This window comes from Gymnoscopelus microlampas, assembly GCF_963454915.1.
Source record: "Gymnoscopelus microlampas genome assembly, chromosome: 2".
NCBI classification, from domain to species: domain Eukaryota; kingdom Metazoa; phylum Chordata; class Actinopteri; order Myctophiformes; family Myctophidae; genus Gymnoscopelus; species Gymnoscopelus microlampas.
Genome location: NC_139939.1, coordinates 51,975,659 through 51,998,158, shown reverse-complemented (window position 1 = coordinate 51,998,158; position 22,500 = coordinate 51,975,659). Strand labels below are relative to the sequence as shown.

Sequence of the window (22,500 nt, the reverse complement as noted above, 5' to 3'; positions counted from 1 at the left end):
CAAAAGTAGAAAGTACTCATTATGCAGAAGGTCCCATTTCACAAGTTTTCAAATGTATACAAATCTTTTGAAAATAGCAGATCCACAAGCTCACAACTTGGCGCATCGTAACACGTTGTGAGCTTGTAGATCGGCTATTTTCAAATGGCCGAAATGTATATTGGGCTGAAGTGGGTAATGCATGTTTTGTAATAATAATCAAAATCTACAAAGTAACTAAAGTTTTCAAATAGTTGTAGTGGAGTAAAAGTATAATATTTGTCTCTGAGATGTAGTGGAGTAGAAGTAAAAGTACAGAAAATCGGAAATAATTGTACTTAAGTAACAGTACTTGAGTAAATGTACTTAGTTACTTAACACCCCTGGTTCTTGACCCTACATGAGGCGAGGTTGGGGTCGGCATGGCGTGCACGGTTCTAGTCGTCTAGCGACCGCACGTCTTCTAGGAAAGCAAGACTCAGATATCAAGCTGTTGCTCAACTGTAATAATAAATAATGTAACATACTGTATTCATGTCACTCAAATCTTTGCTTCTGGGAGATTCTACAAATGTCTTCTAAATCCTAACAGTTTTTTTATTCATTTTTACTTATGTTGCTATAATATCAGTGTTTCTCAAACATTTTTCATGTCAAGTACCTCCAAAATGCCGACCCCGATCTTAAATAATTGGTGAGTGAAAGAGTATGCAACAGTTGTTACTATAAATAGAAGTGGGCATTTTAAGAGTGTGTTTCCTGAACAGAGAGGTTTACGGTTTCACAGTTTCGCTTGGTCTGAAAACATCCTCTGCGTTATCCGGTGTGTGCGACAAGCACAGCTACACATATTGGGTTTAAATTCATAGGGTTTATATAGGTCTTTGCTGGAACTATCGAGGGTAGCAGAAATTGGGAGTGTTTCAATTTCTTCTCTTTTAGTCAGGCCATTCAAATATATATATTCAAAGATTTGCACACATTTTTGCGATTTTTCAGAAAAAAATGCTGATCTACAAGCTCGTAGCGCGGCACTCGGTGCCACGCTATGAGCTTGTAGATCTGCTATTATTTAACAGCCCAAAGAAATCTAATATGACACAGGTGCTTTCCCGGATTGAATGGGTTAAATAGCATATTCTAGTACAATGGTTGTCAAACTTTTGAATGTCAAGGTCTCCCCTCAACTCTGAAAGTATACAAATGGAACCAAATGGACCCTAACGGGTCCATTTGGTTCCATTTGTATACTGTCAGAGTTACAGACTTGTAAGGTTCAATTTAGACCCCCCCCCCCCTGTTCTAGTAGTACACATCATAAGCACAGAATGTGATTGTTAGTGATTAGAATTGAAGGCTTGTTTCTCTTCAATTGTCTAGTGTTAAATCTATCAACAGAACTCACACATGCATGCACGCTCATACACATACGAGTATTGATCCACTTTTAAAAATCCCATACTTCCTTTGTCTAGTCTACACAATAGCAAACATGTCTCTTTATCTTTAACCTTTGTTCGAGATAAAGTTAAAGCCAATGTTTTCCTTTTCTCCCCGTCCCAGTAGTCAACACATTCTCACAGACAGGCGTCAGTTATTGCTATACTCTATCATTTTCACTCCCTAATGCGTCACTATAAGACTACAACAACTAAAAGGCACGTATTGGAGCTTCAAATACTACTCGAATCAATGGGCTGGCCAGCTGCCTCGCTGGCCAACCCTGGTAGCAGCGCTTGGCTAGAAACGGCAACCTCCTGTGATCGAATCTTGCAGTGTTTTCTCTCTCCGCATAGTTTAGGATTAGGATTATGGTTAGGTTAGGTCCAGAGGGTCCCCAGAAAAAATAGTTAACATAGCATCACAATCATTTTAACCGCTTTATCCATTTATATGTTGGCTTGCATTTTTTTAAAGACAAATCTTCTCTTCTGGGGATCCCCTGGCACAAACTCTCCGCAGACAAATCCCTATCAATTTGGGGGTCCTTCACACGAAAACATATTTTTCAACCTTTATTTAAGATTCTCAGAGAGATCATTGAGGGACACCCTCATTTACAATGATGCCGAGAATACACACACACATAATGTTGACAACAATCAGATGCACAGTTATTATATAAATTCCTAAAATGGCCAATAGATGCTAGGGTATTTATTCAGTTTAAGCTCTTATTGTAAGAGGTTCCAGGAATCAGGTGCACCAAAGCTAAAAGCAGTCTTTCCCGGTTCCAAACTGGCAAAAGGAACCAGAAGGACCATAGCCAATCGCTGGAGCGAGTTAGAATGTGACTGGGTTTCTGACGTAGCATGGATGAGATATAAGGTGGTAATTTTCCAACCAGGGCTTTATAACCCATTAAGACCTGGAACTGTGTCATTTTTAGATTTGAGCTAAAAAGCGTTATTTTACACTTTGGGCTATTCAAAAATAGCAGATATACAAGCTCATAGCGCGGCACCGAGTGCCGCGCTACGAGCTTGTAGATCTGCTATTTTTGAAAAATCGTGAAAATGTGTGCAAATCTTTGAATATATATATTTTTAAAGCAAACATTTTTAACTCAAATATTTGCTTCTGGGGGGGTCCCTGGAACAAGATATTTTGATGGGGGTCCGCGGCCAAATACATATCATTTTGGGGGTCCTTGACATGAAAAAGATTGAGCACCACTGATATAGAAACATACGTTTTTCAGAAAACAGTTGAGATTTAGGAGTAGAATCGGCTTCGGGTCTCAATGGGATAAATGAAGAGGTGCCAATGATTATTGCACCTCTCATTATCTCATGAGAGGCGCGTTTGAGAAGCACTGCTCCAAAGCATGGGCCAACGTGCGTCCTGAACAGCTCATGTCATGGCGTGCCGGGCAGGGCCAGGGCAGGGCCAGGCGGATCCCCATTAAGTTGCTGACAAACAGAGAACAGAAAGCGGACCAAAGCAACAACACCTCCCCCCAGGGGAGTGGGTGGACTAACTTCTCAAGTGATTGTTGGGCCAAAACATCATTATTCTCTCTCTCTCTCTCTCTCTCTCTCTCTGCACTCCTTTCATCTCTGAATGACTGCTGGAATATTCTGTTGTATTAGTACTAGGGGAAAGACCCACATTGGCCAATATCAGTGCGCACACACACACACACACACACACACACACACACACACACACACACACACACACACACACACACACAATGTGAACCTTTTCAGGCCTAGCGGCAATAAAGCCCCTAATCTGCCCATACACACCGTGAATGGAGACATTCCTCCTGCCTTACTCACACACACACACGCACGCACGCGCACGCGCACACGCACACGCACACGCACACGCACACGCACACGCACACATACACACAGGCCACAGACAGATACACACTGATGCTCATCATGCACACACACACACACACACACACACACACACACACACACACACACACACACACACATACATACACAGTCACACATACACCAATGCTCATGTACACAGACCAAACCACACAGTCACCCCTGCCCCAGTCTCTCTCTCTCACACACACACACACACACACACACACACACACACACACACACACACACACACACACACACACACACACAAAGCGCAGCATTTCTCTGTTGTAGCGAGCATAACGGTTCAACTCTCCCTCACATTTTAGCAGTGAACCCATCAAGTCCATTTAAAGGGCACTTTCACAATTTATTTTTAATCCAACTAGGAGGACATGTGTGAAACTCTTGAAAATGACACTTAACATTGTTAAAAATCTGCAAAGTTATCCTTTACCCTTAAACCTTATACTTAGTTGACCGTTGTCCCTCAGGGCTCTATACCAGTGGTTCTCAAGCTTTTCAGGCCAAGACCCCCCGAAATAATCATATTTGAACTGGGGACCCGGAGGCATTACACTTTGTTGGACTCGGTTCCACGGATAAATATCGTGAAAATAGCCGATCTACAGGTGTTGTGAGCTTGTACAGTAGATCGTCTATTTTCTTTAATATTTGACAATTTGGCCAATGTTTGACCATCAATCACTATTTTTTTTATTTAGCGAATGCAAAGTCCTTTAGCCAAGCAGTTGCCTCTCCTGGTCTGCTGTATGGAGGGTCTGCTGTATGGAGGGTGACTAATCCTCCTTTCAGTCTTTGGAGAGGACAAACTTCTATGATTTGCTCCATAGTTTGCTCCATCTCCACAAGCACACAGTGGGCTATACTGCCTCATTCGTGAAGACTGGCCAAGCAGGGCCCATGTCTGTCCAGTCCTGAATCTATTGAGCGAAGACCACTGTCGGGGAGTGTAATGGAAGTTTTTAGTTACATGTTACAGAGCAGCAGCATGCCTGCTGCCCAGGTTTCCCTCATCACTCCCCAACACCAATGTCTTAGACACATTTATACTTGCAGGATGGTACACAGAGGTATAACAACAGATGGTCATTCCTTACATGGGCTTTATTCTATAACTGACTCGCACATAGTCGGCACGTTTGAAATAAGTTTGCATGAGAAGGCTGTTTGCAGGGAGTTTGTCAAGGAGAGAAGTTTGACAGGGAAGAACAGGTGATGATTGTTGCCTCTTACTAATACATTCAATTAATCAATACCACAATGACTGTTATATGAATTTTATCCACCAGAGGAGGTCCCTGGAACAAAATATTTTTAGTGGCGCTAGCCGCTCTATACCTTTAGGTATAGAGCGGATATTAGCCCTCTATACCTGGCTTTTGCGTCAACGTTCTGATTGGTCAGGCTCGCCAAGGTTCTGATTGGTCAGGTCCGTCAACGTTCTGATTGGTCAGGCTCGCCAAGGTTCTGATTGGTCAGGTCCGTCAACGTTCTGATTGGTCAGGCTCGCCAAGGTTCTGATTGGTCAGGTCCGTCAACGTTCTGATTGGTCAGGCTCGCCAAGGTTCTGATTGGTCAGGTCCGTCAACGTTCTGATTGGTCAGGTCCGTCAACGTTCTGATTGGTCACTATTCATGACATCACTATGTTACTATTCATGACATCACTATGATGTCATGAATATAGAATTAGATGTCTATATAAACAATGACTAAATAAACAATGAGTACTATTTAGTGCCACTGGAAGCCTTGAAATACATTTACAGAGATTTAATATTGTTGCTCTAGTAGAAACACATATCTATGACAAAATATATCAAAGGCGCCGCTACCTTCACACAGGTGTGATTTTTTAGATGAGGGTCCCCGGCCAAATACATATCATTTTGGGGGTCCTTGACATGAAAAGGTTTGAGAACCACTGATATATATAGCAACATAGCAAAGTTTTTTCAACAACAAAAATGTGTACACTCTCAGAGTTACAGACCCCGTAAGGGTTCATTTGGACCCCCTGGTGGGCCCCCAGACCAGAAGTTGAGAAACATGTTTTAATATCTCCGGGAATTCCCCTCATCTGCTCCAGTACCCCCCCCCCCCCCCCCCCCCGCCAGTCCCCCTGTCCCTCCCCCGTCCCCCCGGCCGTCCTCATGTCTGCCGGACCACCAGAGTCCCTGCCTTTGTTTCCTATACTGCGGTGACATTGTGGGTCAACGCTGGGGGGTCACAGGGGGTTGTGCTTCCTGGTTGGTCGTTGCTCTGGCTGACAGAGGAGGGGGGGGGGGGGGGGAGCGCACGCACGGCTCATAGAGACATGATGGGAGATGATGAGATCTGACAAGAATACACATTCTGAGCTAGTGGGGCGTTTGAGTGAGTAAAAGTAACAATACCACAATGTAAAAATAAAAGTTCGATATTCACAATTTCCTTGAGTAAAAGTATAAAAGTATTAGCATCAATATGTGTTTAAAGTACCAAAAGCAAAAGTACTCATTATGCAGAAATGTCCCATTTCAAAATGTATAGACATCTTTTGAAAATAGCAGATCTACAAGGTCACAACACGTCACGATGCGATTGTTTGGTTTGTAGAAAGTTCTTCTCAATTAATACAACTAGTGGAAAATGATTCTGTCAAGTTGTACTACATGGGCCCTGAATGTATTTATGTGTGTGTGAATGGAAGCTGTCTGTCTGTCTGTCTGTCTGTCTGTGTGTGTGTGTGTGTGTGTGTGTGTGTGTGTGTGTGTGTGTGTGTGTGTGTGTGTGTGTGTGTGTGTGTGTGTGTGTGTGTGTGTGTGTGTGTGTGTGTGTGTGTGTGTGTGTGTGTGTGTGTGTGTGAGAGAGCGAGATGGGAGGCAGAATGACTTTGTAACTCTGTTCTGTCTCTCTGTCTGTTAATCCCTCCCACCCCCATCATGTCTCTCCCCAGCACATTTTCACACACACAGCTGTTTCCTGTTCTGTCTGTATGTGTGTGTGTGTGTGTGTGTGTGTGTGTGTGTGTGTGTGTGTGTGTGTGTGTGTGTGTGTGTGTGTGTGTGTGTGTGTGTGATTAGGGGAGAGAGAGAAGCAGATTCATTTTAAAACTCATCAGCGTAAAGCCAGGATTTTTGAAGCAGCCCAATAGTTTGCTCTGACTTATTTCCATCGGTTTGATTAGTAAATCATTTGCTGAAGCTGAACTCAAAACAAAAATAATATCTGTTAATGTTGAGACTGTTTAAAATTGTTTAATAATGAAGTGATTATATCCATTATTTAACCACTTTCAACCTGGCGCCCATTGAACCTGGCAAAACAGTTTTATTTTCATTATTAGGAAGCAGCAATAGTAGCAGATCTACAGTCGCTCAACGCATCACGCTGCGACTCGTTGTGAGCTAGATCTGCTAATTTTGCCTCACAACATCATATTATGATGGAGTATAAATAGTGCCGCGGTGGTTAACATGGGCAGCATTATGAGCATAACCTGTGTAGATGAACACAGAAATGGCAGCATATCGGTGCGTCCAGGTGTGTGTTAGACTGGGAAGATGTTTATTTTGTTGCTGCTGTGTCCAATGGAAAATGTATTTCCCTTATCAGCAACAACTGCTGGTGAAGAACAGGGAACTTGAAAAGACAAGCCTCTCTCTCTTTTTTTTTTACATTAACCACTTGAACCCTAGAATTCCTTTTCTGAGGGGAACGTTAGCCAAAAATAGCCGATCTACAAGCTCACAACGCCTCGCACTGCGAGGCGTTGTGAGCTTGTAGATCTGCTATTTTCGGCAAAGAGGTATAGGTGTAGAGGGGAAGAGGAGCAAATCAAGTACTGAGTATTGAAGGTTTAAGTGGTTAAATGTCTGAAATGAACAAAAAAACTGAATTACACAATGCTGATGATTAGTCAATGAAGCTATCTATGAAATCTATGAAAACGTTTGATCTGCAACACAATTATATGCAATATGTAGTGCGGATGGGGGGGAGGGGTCCCTGCTTCATCTCTCTCTCAGCTAAGGGGGGTCCTCCTTGGCCTGAAAAACATTGAAGACCCCTGACCTACATGTAGAGCCTGGTTCTGCTCGAGCTCATAAAGTGTCATGAGACAACTTGTGATTTGGTGCTATCATGTACATAAAGTTAACCCCATTAAGTTAAACCCATCAAGACCTGGAACGCATCTGTGTCACTTTTTGATTTGAGCCAAAATAGCATTATTTTACACTTAGGCTATTCAAAAATAGCAGATATACAAGCTCATAGCGCGGCACCGAGTGCCGCGCTATGAGCTTGTAGATCTGCTATTTTTGAAAAATCGTGAAAATATGTGCAAATCTTTGAATATCTTTTTTTTTAAAGCGAAAACTTTTAACTCAAATCTTTGCTTTTGGGGGTCCCTGGAACAACATATTTTGAGATGAGGGTCCGTGGCCAAATACATATGATTTTGGGGGTTCTTAACTTGAAAAGATTGAGCACCACTGATATAGAAACATACGTTTTTCATAAAACTGTTTGTAGAATCGGCTTCAGGTCTTAATGGGTTAAGGTTGACTTGACTCAAGAAAAAAGAAAGGAACTGAACTCACTCAGGCACATCTCTTGCCTGAACATTTTACCCATCATCCACCCCTGATTATTATTGGTCACAATCAAGACAAATGGAATAATACAACAATGAACCACATTAATGGCAGATTTCCATGAAAGGAGTTTTTTTAATGGAGCAATTGTGTAACCCTCTCCTTCTGTAAACGGTTTCACCGAGATATTCTCATAATCCGAGTGTATCATAGGATGACTCAGCTTTTAATGGCCTTTCTTTCTTCCTTCTCTGCAGAGTGAGTCGGTCAAATACTTCCTGGATAACTTGGACCGCATCGGTCAACTGGTGAGTCAAGTTAAGATTCTATTCCTGTGCTTCTCAGAACTTAAATATTAAAAACAAGACGGTCTAGAGATGTGCATAGTTGTAAAATAACCAATTAAAGAAGTAGTGAAAATACCAGATCTACAAGCTCACAACGCGTTGGGGTCCCGTCAGGGCCGTGTTAACGTCAGAATGGGCCCTAGGCAAATCCCGACTTACGGGCTGGCAGTGGTGGATGAATTAATTAATACATACCTGGCAGTGAATGTGTTAATGTCAGGCCTACACTTTAAAAACCATCAATGCGTTGGCAATTAATCCATTTACATGCGCTGTCGCCGCTGTAGGATCTTACATGCTTGCCGTGCGCACTGACAGACAGTCATACTAAAACAACATCAACACAGTCCCCAGATTACTCACTGTTGAAAATCTAATAATACATTTATTGCACAGCTTAGCTAACCTGAGTGTCCACCTCGTCACCTTATGGAACCATAGCACAGAACTGTACAGTAGTTCTGTTATTCTGAAATGGGCAAATGTAGAGGTGCGTGCGTAATGCTGTACTCTTTTGGAGACAAGTGTTCACTCTCGGACCGCCTGCACTGTCTAATAGTTACACGGCGTCACTGCATCGTACGTACACATCCACTAACATGTATGCAATTAACGGTCACAATATTATTGCGTCAATATCAGTGAAATATCTGTGAAATATCAGTGAAATATCTGTCAATATCTGTCTGTTTTAACGTGATCTAAAGACGTGTTCTCTCTCTCTCTCTCTCTCTCTCTCTCTCTCTCTCTCTCTCTCTCTCTCTCTCTCTCTCTCTCTCTCTCTCTCTCTCTCTCTCTCTCTCACAGAATTACATTCCCAGCAAGCAGGACATCTTGTTTGCGAGGAAGGCCACCAAGGGCATCGTGGAGCACGACTTTGTGATCAAGAAGATCCCTTTCAAGATGGTGGACGTGGGGGGACAGAGGTCCCAGAGGCAGAAGTGGTTCCAGTGCTTCGACGGGATCACCTCCATACTATTTATGGTGTCATCGTCTGAGTATGACCAGGTACACTACACGCCACACACACACACACTACACACACGTACGCACGCACGCACGCACGCACGCACGCACACGCATACACACACACACACACACACACACACACACACACACACACACACACACACACACACACACACACACACACACACACATGGCTGACATACTTAACCAACCTTTTCGATTTTATATATATATATATATATACATATATATACCGTATATATATAGCAACATACATTTTCAGAAAACTCTTAGGATTTAGAACAGTGGTTTAGAACGGTGGTTCTCAAAAATAGCATATCTACAAGCTCTTGCTTTTAAGTTTTTAATCATTTAATCATTTGGAACACTAATCATCTCTTCTGGTGGGTCCCTGGCACAAAACATTTTCAGATGGGGGTCCGCGGCCAAATATACAGTATATCATTTTGGAGGTCCTTTCTTGGCAGATACCACTGATTTTAGAAGGCATTTGTAGAATCGGCCTCAGGTCTTAATGGGTTAAATTCAAGGGGCTAGCATCCGGCTTGTAAATTGAGGCTATATATTAGGAAGTGTGTGTTTCTAGGGTTTCTGCTGGTTCTACCGAGTGAAGACTCACCCTCGCTGTGGTTTCAGCCAATAGTTTTAATTTCTGTTTGCATTTCGGACCGGATATCAACTGGATATAGAAAGGATTTGAAATCGCTGCAAAATAGGCCAATGGCGTTACGCTGTCCGTATTTCTTTACGGTCTACAGTTAAATCATATGACTTTGATGTGGAATTGTTTACATGGCGTGGCTAACTCAAGCAGCTTTTACAGTATGTAATGAACGGCTTGATTTCCGTTCCATGTTGAAAGTAACTAGTGGACATTGAACTAGAAGTCAGAGACGAGACATTAGAGGTTTGAAACAGAGCTGTCTTTGTGCTTGGGATTTGGCTGAGCAAACCTTGACTGTTCGTTCAACTGTGGCCGTTGTCTGGACAGATAAAGCCTTCTGTCATTGTCTGGCTGTATTATTTCATAAGTCACAATGACAAGTTACTGAAAACTTTAGTTAATACATAACTGGAACCTCCTGTGAACCCAAGGACAGACAAAGGATGTTTATATCCTGTTACTGTGCGTGTGTGTGTGTGTGTGTGTGTGTGTGTGTGTGTGTGTGTGTGTGTGTGTGTGTGTGTGTGTGTGTGTGTGTGTGTGTGTGTGTGTGTGTGTGTGTGTGTGTGTCATTGGTGGACAAAGTACTCACGTGTTTTACTTAAGTAAAAGTATCAACTTTGTTCTGAAATGCTCTGTTACAAGTAAAAGTCTGGTAATCAAAATTTACTTCAGTAAAAGTACTAAAGTATTGGCATCAAAATATACTTTCAGTACCAAAAGTAAAAGTACTCATTATGCAGAATGTCCCATTTCACAACTTACATTATACAACATTATGTGTAAAATGCATTAAAAAACATTTTCAAATTGCCAAAGTTTAAACAGGGCTGAAGTGGTTAATGTATGTTTTGTAATAATAATCAAAATCTACAACTAGTAACTAAAGTTTTCAAATAATTGTTCTGGAGTAAAAGTACAATATTTGCCTCTGAGATGCAGTGGAGTAGAAGTAAAAGTACAGAAAATTGGAAATAATCTAGTAAGTAAGAATACCTCAAAATTGTACTTAAGTACAGTATACGTAGAGTAAGTGTATTTAGTTACATTTTCACACACACAGCTGTTTCCTGTGTGTGCGTGCGTGCGTGCGTGCGTGCGTGCGTGCGTGCGTGCGTGGCGTGCCGTGCCGTGCGTGGCATGCCGTGCGCGCGTGCGTGTGCGTGTGTGTGTGAGAAGCAAATGTTGTATCTCAACTGTAGACCAAAGGTCCTCAGTCCTGATGAAGGGTTCACAGTGTCAAGGACACTATTTTATTCTCTAAGAGTAAAACAATTAAATAATAATGCACCTCATTAAAGGGTTCTCATGGTGGAGTGCCAAGTCCCAAAAACTTAGACGCTCGTCCAAAAGACGACGAAGACTAATTGAACTCTGAAATAGTTTTATGGTATTTTATATGTGTGCATATCACTGGTTCATTGCATCAATAACTCTATCACTGTCCTGGAGACTATTTCAGTGTCAGGGATTGGTTCTAAGGCTGGGTTATTGGTTTCGATAAGGGTGTGGATTGGGCCCATAAGTGCTGAGGGTTCAAGCTAGGTTTAAAGATCCGATCCGTAAAAAAACAGCATATGATGTCACGCGTATGAAATTTGGCCTACGCTACTTTCGAGAATGTTTGCCTGTAACGACCTGTCCAAAATAGCGATGCCAGGGCTAATGTGACTATGTAAGCATCACAACCGACGTTATGGAGTACGCTATTGATCTGACATTCTTTTCCATTATCAGCACCTCACAGATGTTTTGTTTTGGGTGTGTGTCTCCAGTTCCTAACTTAGGCTCAAGATTTAAACAAACACACAACACTTTACACACATGACACTGAACTCAACAGATACAGATAACATAGCGAGCATGTTGACTGGAATGCTCTTTCAAAGGTCAGAGGCACATGGGGTCAAAGCCAAAAAGGTCAACTTTTGGGCGATAGTGCGGTTTGCACGCCATTGTGGCGAGTTCAGACAGGCAATACATGAATGGTAGCATCAAAACGGTCGCTTGGGGGTCAGGTCTGCGCTTTCTCCATAGGAAAACAACGACAGCTTCCACATCACTCATCATGTGTGCTGCTTAAGGGTTTGTTATGACTGCCGTCAAGGTTACAGTGGTGGAAAAAATCAAGGAACTAGAGACATATAATCAGACTTTTTATTGTCCCTAAAGGGATGTTCCGTTTCACTGTCTGTTCAGCAGAAAACACATAACAATATAACAGTATACAAAACAACATAAAGACATAAATACATAGAGTACCCAGAGTATGCAAACCAACATATCGACGAGGCACTTTTGTTTAATGCAGCAGTGGCCGCTGAATGGACAAAACCATTATTAATCCTATTCAAAAAATCCTATTAATCCATTAAGACCGGGAACGCATTTGTCATTTTAGATTTCTTTGGCTATTCAAAAATAGCAGATATACAAGCTCATAGCCCGGCACCAAGTGCTGCGCTACGAGCTTGTAGATCTGCTATTTTTGAAAAATCGTGAAAATGTGTGCAAATCTTTGAATATATATATTTTTAAGGCGAATATTTGTAACTCAAATCTTTGCTTCTGGGGGGTCCCTGGAACAACATATTTTTAGATGGGGTCCATGGCCAAATACATATCATTTTGGGGGTCCTTGACATGAAAAAAGTTTGAGGACCACTGATATTATAGCAACATCATAAAAAAAAGAAAAACTGTTAGGATTTAGAAGACATTTTTGTAGAATCCCCAGAAGCAAAGATTTGAGTTACAGATGTTTGCTTAAAAATGTATATATATTCAAAGATTTGCACAAATTTTCTAAAAATAGCAGATCTACAAGCTCATAGTGCGGCACTTGGTGCCACGCTATGAGCTTGTATATCTGCTATTTTTGAAAAACCAAAGAAATCTAAAATGACACAGATGCGTTCCCGGTCTTAATGGATTAAAATGAACTTTTTCCCCCAACTCAAAGTTCTGTATCTTCGTCCAGATGGCACGATTGTAAAGTCACTTTTGAGGGGATGATCAATGTCATTTACTATTGTGTGTGTGTGTGTGTGTGTGTGTGTGTGTGTGTGTGTGTGTGTGTGTGTGTGTGTGTGTGTGTGTGTGCGCGTGTGCGTGTGTGCGTGTCCAGGTCCTGATGGAGGACCGCAGGACCAACCGCCTGGTGGAGAGCATGAACATCTTTGAGACCATCGTCAACAACAAGCTCTTCCTCAACGTCTCCATCATCCTCTTCCTCAACAAGACAGACCTGCTGGTGGAGAAGATCCGCATCGCAGACATCCGCAAGAACTTCCCCGAGTTCAGAGGAGACCCCCGCAGGCTAGAAGATGTACAGGTATACCCCACACACACACACACACACACACACACACACACACACACACACACACACACACACACACACACACACACACACACACACACACGTGGTGGAAAGAGTACTCAAATGTTTTACTTAAGTAAAAGTATCAATACTGCAATGAAGAAGTTCTCTGTTACAAGTAAAAGTCTGGAATTCGAAATTTACTTGAGTAAAAGTACAAAAGTATTGGTATCAAAATGTACCAAAAGCACCAAAAGTAAAAGTACTAAAATGTTTGAAAATAGCAGATCTACAAGCTACAAGCTCACAACGCGTCGCAATGCGACGCGTTGTGAGCTTGCAGATCGGCTATTTTCAATTCAATTCAATTCAATTTTATTAAGGTGTCAAATCACAACAAATTGTCTCAAGACACTTTAGATGTAGAGCAGAGACCCGACAGTCCCACCCTGAGCAAGCAATTTTGCGACAGTGGCAACGAAAAACTCCCCCTTAACCGGAAGAAACGTCAGGCAGACCCTAGGCTCTAGGGTGGGTGGCCTTCTGCCTCGACCGTGTCACCGGGGGGAAAGAAGAGAGAGAGAGGGAGGGACAGAGGAGAGATTTTCAAATAGCCTAGGTATAAAATAAGGCTAAAGTGGTTAGTGTATGTTTTATAATGTAATATATGTACATTATGCAAAGTAACTAGTAACTAAAGTTACTCAAAATAATTGTAGTGTAGTAAAAGTACAATGTTTGCCTCTGAGGTGTAGTGGAGTAGAAGTAAAAGTACTGAACATTGAAAATAGTCCGGTAAATACAAAATACCTAAAAATGTTACGTAAGTACAGTACTTTAGTAAATGTACTTTACACCACTGACATACACAAAGTGACTTTAAAATGCTGTAGTTGTCACCTGTTAGCATCTCAATCCACTATTTGAGATAATACTGGATGTCCTCTTTCCATCCCATTAGTTCTGCTGTTTTGAAAAGACACACACACGCACACGCACACACACACACACACACACACACACACACACACACACACACACACACACACACACACACACACACACACACACACACACACACACACACACACACACACACTGACAGGCCAAAAAAAATTACAAAGTACGTCTTTGTGTATGCTGCGATGCAGCTACCTCACAGTCAGACAACAACACCATGACAATTGGCAAACATTCTATCACATTTCATTTGTTTTCTCAGCCAATTATGCACATAATTATGTCAACAGCAGTGGAACCAGTCATCCGTTATTGTCGGAGACAGCTTCATCGGCGGCCAAGAAAGTCCTCCCTTGAGTGACAATTCATCATCAAGTAAACGGCAGCTCTCTCATCCTGTGTGTGTCTCTCTCTCCCTCTCTCTCTCTCCCTCTCTCTCTCTCTCTCTCTCTCTCTCTCTCTCTCTCTCTCTCTCTCTGTCTCTCTCTCCAGGCGTTCCTGGTGCAGTCGTTCAGCCGGAAGCGACGCAACCGCGCGAAGCCGCTGTTCCACCACTTCACCACGGCCGTGGACACGGAGAACATCCGCTTCGTCTTCCACGCCGTCAAGGACACCATCCTGCAGGAGAACCTCAAGGACATAATGCTGCAGTGACCCCCGACCTCCACCACCACCACAGGGGGGCTCCACTCCAACTCCAACTCCACCTCCACCTCGTGGTTTTATATTTCTCTGGACGGACGGACCGTTAAAACGAAGGCCTCCGCGGTTTCTGACTCTTAAAAACACACAAGGCATGACTTTGAGACTGACCTGTGGAAAGGGTCTGTTGTTGACACCCCCCTTCGGCCCACCCTGGAGTGGGTCCTGACTGACCACTGAACTCTCTGAACCTGTGGAACCAGCATATATGTGTTGGACATGGCAGGAGGGGGAAAGCGCCACTAACCTGAGCCCTTAGCGTCGAGGACGACAAACCAAATCGAACATAAACAGTGTTTCATCAGTGGCGTGCACAGACATTTTGAGGGGCAGGTGCTCAAGTAAATTATACTTTTTTTTGTTTACTTGGTCTTTTTCCCCTCTACACCTATACCTCTTTGCCAAAAATAGCCGATCTACAAGCCCACAACGCCTCGCAGCGCGAGGCGTTGTGGGCTTGTAGATCTGCTATTTTTGGCTAAAGTTCTCCTCAGAAAAGGGATGCTAGGTTTCGAGTGGTTATGGTAAAAAGAAAAATCATATCACATAAATATTTGGCGGACCCCCCGTAGTAACTCTGAGGACCCCCAAGGGGTCCCGGACCCCCTGTTGAAGACCCCTGCTGTAAACTGGAAAAAAAACAACGTTTTTTTCCAAAAGGGCACTTCTGGTCAAGAGGGCAAAGGGCAGGTGCTCTAGCACCACCTAGAGTCTATCTGTGCACGTCCCTGTGTTTCATGTTGGAAAAGGGAGTCAGTCACACTGACTTCTGAAATAATACATTCTTATCGTTTTCATGCACATGCTTTAAAAAGACAAAATAAAAAAAAACACAAATAAGAAAGGACAAAATGTTCCTCTATAATACGACACAAAGGGCACTGACTCAAAGTGAGAAAGAGAGCTGGGAACTATGGGAAGTGCGGTTTTCTTTCTTCCCCTCGTGAGATTAACATGACTCATTTAGCTATACAGTACCATGTCATCATCACACTAAATCAGTCTAGCACTGCTACAGCACGCTGCAGTACAGCGCAGGGTTAACCAGATAAACAATACTGAGAGAGAGAGAGACAGACAGAGAGAGAGAGAGAGAGAGACAGACAGACAGACAGAGAGAGAGAGACACAGAGAGAGAGAGGAAATGAAAGAGAGATGTAAGAAGGACATGGGAACTGAAGGCATGTGAAGAGAGAGCCTGACACACACGTGATGGATAGAGGAGAGGAAAGAGAGAGAGAGAGAGAGAGAGAGAGAGAGAGAGGAAAGGGCTTTAAGATTGAAGTAGAAAGAGCTTATGTTAAAGGACGACTTCACCCATTTTCAACCTATGTTCATATTATAGTTGGTCCTCACTAATGCTCATGATAAAACGGTACCATTTCTTTCTACTCTGTCTGTGTCTCATTAAGAGGGCTGTGAACTCTTCAGAAACCCGCCTACCAATGACATCAATGTTAGGGCAGGGTTTTTTGTTCTTCAAACAATTGTTTTATTTATTATTTGGATTTTTATTAACGTGAGAACAATGCAGCTCCCGTAATAGCACGCTAGCTGTCCAAGGAATAGAAAGCCTGCAGTTTCTATTAGCTTGAATTTCCCAATCGATGATGTCATTGGTAGGCGGGTTTCTGAACTGTCCACAGCCCTCCTCTGAGACACAGAGTGACTAGACACAAATGGTATCATACTATTCATACTATAATGAGCATCAGTGAGAACCAATTACATGAAGATAGGGTGAAAATGGGTGAAGTCGTCCATTAACCACTTAAACCCCATAATATGGTTGACCAGTGTCCCTCAGGGCTCTATACTGGAGTTCTCAACGGGCCCGAAAATGAAGGCCCGGCCCTAACTGAGCCCGAACTGGGCCGGCCCGAACAATTACCATAATGTTAGGCCCGAGAACCCCCCAAAAAAAGATATATATATATGTATATATTTTTTTTTCTTGGAACCCAAGGCTCGGCCCGTTCTGACATTTTCGGCCCGGCCCGGCCTGGCCTGGCCCGAATACGTCACATGGGGTTGGGACGGGTTCGGGCAGAATTTGAGAACTCTACTCTATACTAGTGTATTTTCGAGTTTTCTGTTATGGTGGGGGAAAGCTTTTGCTGAAAATAGCTGATCAACAAGCCTTGTCGATCTGCAATTTTTTTCCTGTGAAAGCCTCAGATAACGGACTGCTGGGGGTTTAAGTGGTTAATGGGAGTAATGGGGCCAGCAGAGCAGTGGTCATATGCTGCTCTGTGTGATAAGGTTGCACAAGTGTTGCTGTCAATGAACTTGGGAAAGAGGAAGACTCTCTCTCTCTCTCTCTCTCTCTCTCTCTCTCTCTCTCTCTCTCTCTCTCTCTCTGCTGACCTTTTTCCCTCCTCTGCTTTCCCCCACCTCTCCACCCTCACTATCTTCACCTCCACCCCCCCACCTCTTATTCTTCCGCTCCCTCCCTCCCTCCCTCCCTCTCTCCCTCCATCGTACAGCAGAGATGAACAGCTGCAGATAGTGAGTCTCAGTACAATGGAGGGATTGTGCCTTCCTTCCCTAACCTTCCTTTTACTACCAGCGGAAAGAGGAGGCTGATGAATTAAAGGACTTACAGGGCTGAAAAGAAACTCTCTCACACACATACGCACACACGCACTCACACTCAAGCACACACACACGCAAGCACACACACACACTATTACACACTCTCATACATCAGCTCACACCCACTGTCTCTCTCATACACTCGCACACACATACACATAATTACGCTCTCACACACACACACGCGCGCACGCACGCACGCACGCACCCACACACACACACATACACGCGCACACACACAGAAACATATCTCACACACACCCACACACACCCACATATCATTTCACACCCACACACACTGTCTCTCTCACACACACACACACACACACACACACACACACACACACACACACACACACACTCCCAGACATGCACGCATGTACACAACAGAAACAGCTCCTCTGCAGCACAGTAATGTTATCCTCAGTGTAATTCAACTCAAGTTGACCATTTATACACTTAAAACAGAGTGTTTTCCTGGTCCTATAAGTGCATTTTACCTGTGTTATTTTCTACCTTTCAGACCACTATGTATAATAAGTCCTCCAGTCCAGAGGGGAGCCCAGGTGTATTACTGTACCACTTTATTTTATTTTATTTTATTTCCTTTTATTTTATTACTTTTGTTTTCGGTGCACTTAATGTAGCTCATTCCTGTTCTTGTGTGCGTCCTGTACAAACAAACACATGATGGTGGATGGAAGGAGCGTGGGGGGGTAGGGGGGGTCAATAACAGGGTTCAACTGCAATGATGAGCACTTCCATACGCCTTATGGTAATACTGTATTCAACTGTATATTCTACCTGTGTGTTTTAACGTGTGTGTGTGTGTGTGTGTGTGTGTGTGTGTGTGTGTGTGTGTGTGTGTGTGTGTGTGTGTGTGTGTGTGTGTGTGTGTGTGTGTGTGTGTGTGTGTGTGTGTGTGTGTGTGTGTGTGTGCGTGTGTGCAGGCACGGGGACATACTGTACTGCCGTTCCTGTTCTTCATCTTGTATATACTGTAGTAATACTGTACATGTCTGAACTGACCGTGTGTGTGTGTGTGTGTGTGTGTGTGTGTGTGTGTGTGTGTGTGTATTGTGTGTGTGTAACATGGTTAACCTTGTGTCACAAACGCCACTAGCCTCTGTAACGGTAGTCTCGCGTGGCCAGACTTGTTGCCTCCCACAATTTTCAAAATGCTTCCGGTCTGGATCAACGGAAGCTCTGTTGATGATTTAATATCCCCCCCCCCCCCCCGCCTCCCCCACTTCCCTTTCGTCTATGCAGTCGCGCAAATGTATCCTAATACATACATCTGAATCGTCTAAGCATATACGGTATAGCTTGCTGCTTAGCAGAAATGGAAATGATTTTTTTTTAATGTAAAGATATTTTAAAATATGTTTTCGTGAACGTAAATGACGAACAGATGCCAGCTTCCTGCCTCGGATTTGTGGGAAGTTGTAGTTCCAGACTCTATATAGCAGTGGTTTTCAACCTTTTTCTGGGTCAAGGACCCCCAAATTGACACAAAATAGCCCACGGACCCCCATTTGAAAAGATATGGCAGGGACTCAACCATTTTGATTTCTTGGGGGGTCCTAATCTACCCTGTATCATCATCATTAGTGTTCATTTAACTCTGAGAGTGTACAAATGGAACCAAATGGACCCATTGGTTCCATTTGTACACTCTCAGAGTTACAGACACATAAGGGTCAATTTGGTTTCTAACTATTCATTTGGCTGGGGACCCCCTGGAACCCCCTCAAGGACCACTAGTGGTCGCCGGACCACAGGTTGAGAACCACTGCTATATAGCATTCGGAGATTGTGGAATAGTTTGTCTGGCTACGCAAGACTACTGTAATGGCGTCACTGTACGACGGCCTACTAACTTCCCTTTGCAGATGGACGTTGAGGTTCATCAATGTCTCACGTTTTGTCTTTGTTGCACTGGATGTCGTTGCTGAGTGGGAATGGCCAGCAGCTGAGAGAGAGAGAGAGACCTGTGAAAATATAAATAGAGTTTTAAATAAACAAAAAAAAGACTATAAAAAAAACATATACGAGTAATGAATCATTGAATCAAGTGTCATGGAAAGTTGGAGGGCGAAAAAAAAGAAACACTTGGTGGATGCCAGTGGATGATGAAGGTGTGAAGGGGCTTTCTGATTGGTCCATTTGTCCTCGCTGGATCTGTGCTCTATGGCAGGGGTCTTCAACATTTTTCAGGCCAAGGACCCCTTAGCTGGGCTAGAGATGAAGCAGGGCCCCCTCTCCCCCCAATACATATTGTATAAAATTGTGTTGCAGATTAAACTTTTTCATAGGTAGCTTCATAGACTAGTTTGACAGCACTGTTGTCATCATGGTTGGATGTTCCCGTTTATTTTCAGACAGTTAACCTCAATATTAGTCAACTTGACCGTTGGCTCTGTACTTGGTCTGCTCTTTTTACTTTTACACCAACACACCAAAATAGCCGATCTACATGCCCACAACGCCTCGCATGTGGGCTTGTAGATCTGCTATTTTCGGCTAATGTTCCCCATCACACAAATATTTGGTGGACCCCCTGTGGTTACTCTGAGGACCCCCTTGGGGTCCCGGACCCCCTGTTGAAGATGCCTGCTCTACGGTGAAATACACTGTGATTTGCTGATGATAGCCATCTATCTTTACTTGTCTGTGTGCACGACCATGCTTTTTCTTTTTTGCTAAGGTATTCTGCATTCTGCAGAATGCGCGCGCGTGTGTGTGTGTGTGTGTGTGTGTGTGTGTGTGTGTGTGTGTGTGTGTGTGTGTGTGTGTGTGTGTGTGTGTGTGTGTGTGTGTGCGTACGCGTACGTGTGTGTATTTAGATAGCATTAGATAACATTGTTAGATAGCAGGTTATTTAGACAGATGCCAGGTTCTTTGTTTACCTGGTATCATCCTATAGTTTCAATGTACAGATTATAATTTTGATACTATATTGTTTAGACTTCAGCACTGATGTTAGATTCTTGGGTTTATCCTCGTGATCCTCTAGTTTACTGAGGCACTACACTGTATTTCTGCATTTGATGCAAGTGTTTACCATATTGTACGTCACTCTGGTTAAGAGCGTCTTGTACGTCACTCTGGTCAAGAGGTTCTGCTAAATGCCTACATTGTAAATTGTGTGTTTGCCACAAAAAAAGCCAGTCAGCTTTCTTGGCACGCAACGCTGTCATACAACACAGCAACACAGTTATGAATGGTGCTTAAACTCTGTGGGAGAAGAGGTCTGTGGGGTCGAGGGGAGAACACAGAGAGGAGCAGAAAGCCAAGAGAAGAGGCAGAGGAAGGAGGACCAGAGGGCAGATGGCGTGGGCAGAAATGGCGGATGATTATAAAAATGCTATGGAGGCCTGAGGGTAACCGGAAGGCTCGCCCCAAAACACACTCGTCCCCAGTTTTTTTTTTTTTTTTTCGCGGACTGCTTGCCCCAAGCGGTTGTTGTATTCTTGTATTCATTTTACTGAGGTTAGGGTTAGGAATACGTTTAATGTTAGGCATAGTTTTACTGAGGTTGAGTTTAGTTTAGGAATAAGGTTAGCTTTAGCCATACTGCCCTACAAAGACAAAGTGCAGTAACTAGGAAAAAGAAAATCACTGAAAAATGGGTTTAAAAGTGACTCAACTGGTCAGCCAAATGTGATATCGGCATATCAGTGATTACAATAAATGTACATCTGTTCTTGAGGTAATCGTTCATCTGGCTTTGTAGGGCAGCATAGTTTCACTGGGGTTACGTTTAACCCATTATGACCTGAGGCCGCGTCTAAAAAAATCGAAATCCTAACAGTTTTTCGGAAAACAATATGAAAAAATAATTTTCACGTTTTTTCAAAAATAGCCAAAGAAATCTAAAAGGACACAGATACGTTCCCCGTCTTAAAGGGTTAAGAATACCTGGTGGCGACCGTTCCGAGGTCGTCGGTTTTGACCCGGGGCGAGCGTGTTTTGGGCTGAGAGTTCTTGTTCTCGGCTCCGAGTAGGGCTCAGACTTTACACAGCGAGGTACAGTACGACCACCGCAGTGCTTAATGAAAATCTGTTATTTCTGTCAAGCCGTGGCGGTCCTGCTTCCCCAAAGTATGAATTAGCCCTTGAGACTCATTTAGACTCCGTTTGAACGACCACGAAGCGTGAAAATGTCATTTTGTTGGCCGACACGGTTGACAGGCATTTGTCTTACACTAGTATGAAACAGCCTTTAAGGGGGAACAGTACTTTTTTGTCAAGGAGAAAAAAGAAGTTATTTTCATATCCTATAGGGAAGTCCCACACTGTGGTTTTGAACACACGCAGAACCTTTTGCCAGAGCCAGAAAGCATAGAGATGGAACACCTGTCATGTTGGAAGTACTGCCCCGGAGGCTAACCATGGGTTCCCTTTGTGCGTTTCATGTAATTACCTGTAATATGAGGCTAATCTGCTAACGCCATCAGATCAGTCACAGACCAAATGAAAACCCAGCGATTTCCCTCCAAAAACCCACTCTAGTTTCTACGGTAACCTTATCCGTCGTTTCCAGTTCATTCTGACACAGAGCTGTGAGGTATTTGTCGGTTATGAGTATGACAGATTTAAAGACTCTCTACTACTGTATATTGCAGGGGTAGGCAACCTTAGGCACGGGTGCCAACATTGGCACAGCGGAGGGTGAACACTGGCACACTGGCATAAGTGTGAGAGAGAGGTTTTTTCTTTTGGAATTAAATATGTATGTAGTCTGTTAAATTAAGTCCACTCACAATTTACAAATGACATCCTGTACATAATTCTACATTCATTCAAACTCTGACTGGGGGGGAGAGTGTAGGAGATTGGTGGGTTATTGCTATGAGTCTGATGATCATTACATCCTGATGTGAAAGAAAATATTACAAAAGAAGAAGAACCCAAAAAAAAAAGGTTGTTATGTATAGCTTATGGACAATCAAAATCAGTAGGAAATATAACATTTTGATGTGGTGTCATAATTAACCCATTAA

The 22,500-nt window shown here is 43.2% G+C and overlaps 1 protein-coding gene across 1 annotated transcript in view; it reads left to right on the top strand.

Moving 5' to 3' along the window:
- The window catches only part of LOC311033834 (guanine nucleotide-binding protein subunit alpha-12-like), a 34,167-nt gene extending 18,888 nt beyond the window's left edge, over window positions 1-15,279 (top strand). The window contains exons 3-6 of the mRNA XM_084041510.1: window positions 8,172-8,222; window positions 9,069-9,269; window positions 13,043-13,249; window positions 14,690-15,279. Coding sequence (XP_083897636.1) covers window positions 8,172-8,222; window positions 9,069-9,269; window positions 13,043-13,249; window positions 14,690-14,851 — 621 coding nt within the window. The 3' untranslated portion in view covers window positions 14,852-15,279. The remainder of the gene's footprint in view (window positions 1-8,171; window positions 8,223-9,068; window positions 9,270-13,042; window positions 13,250-14,689) is intronic.
- The last annotated feature ends 7,221 nt before the right edge of the window (window positions 15,280-22,500 follow it).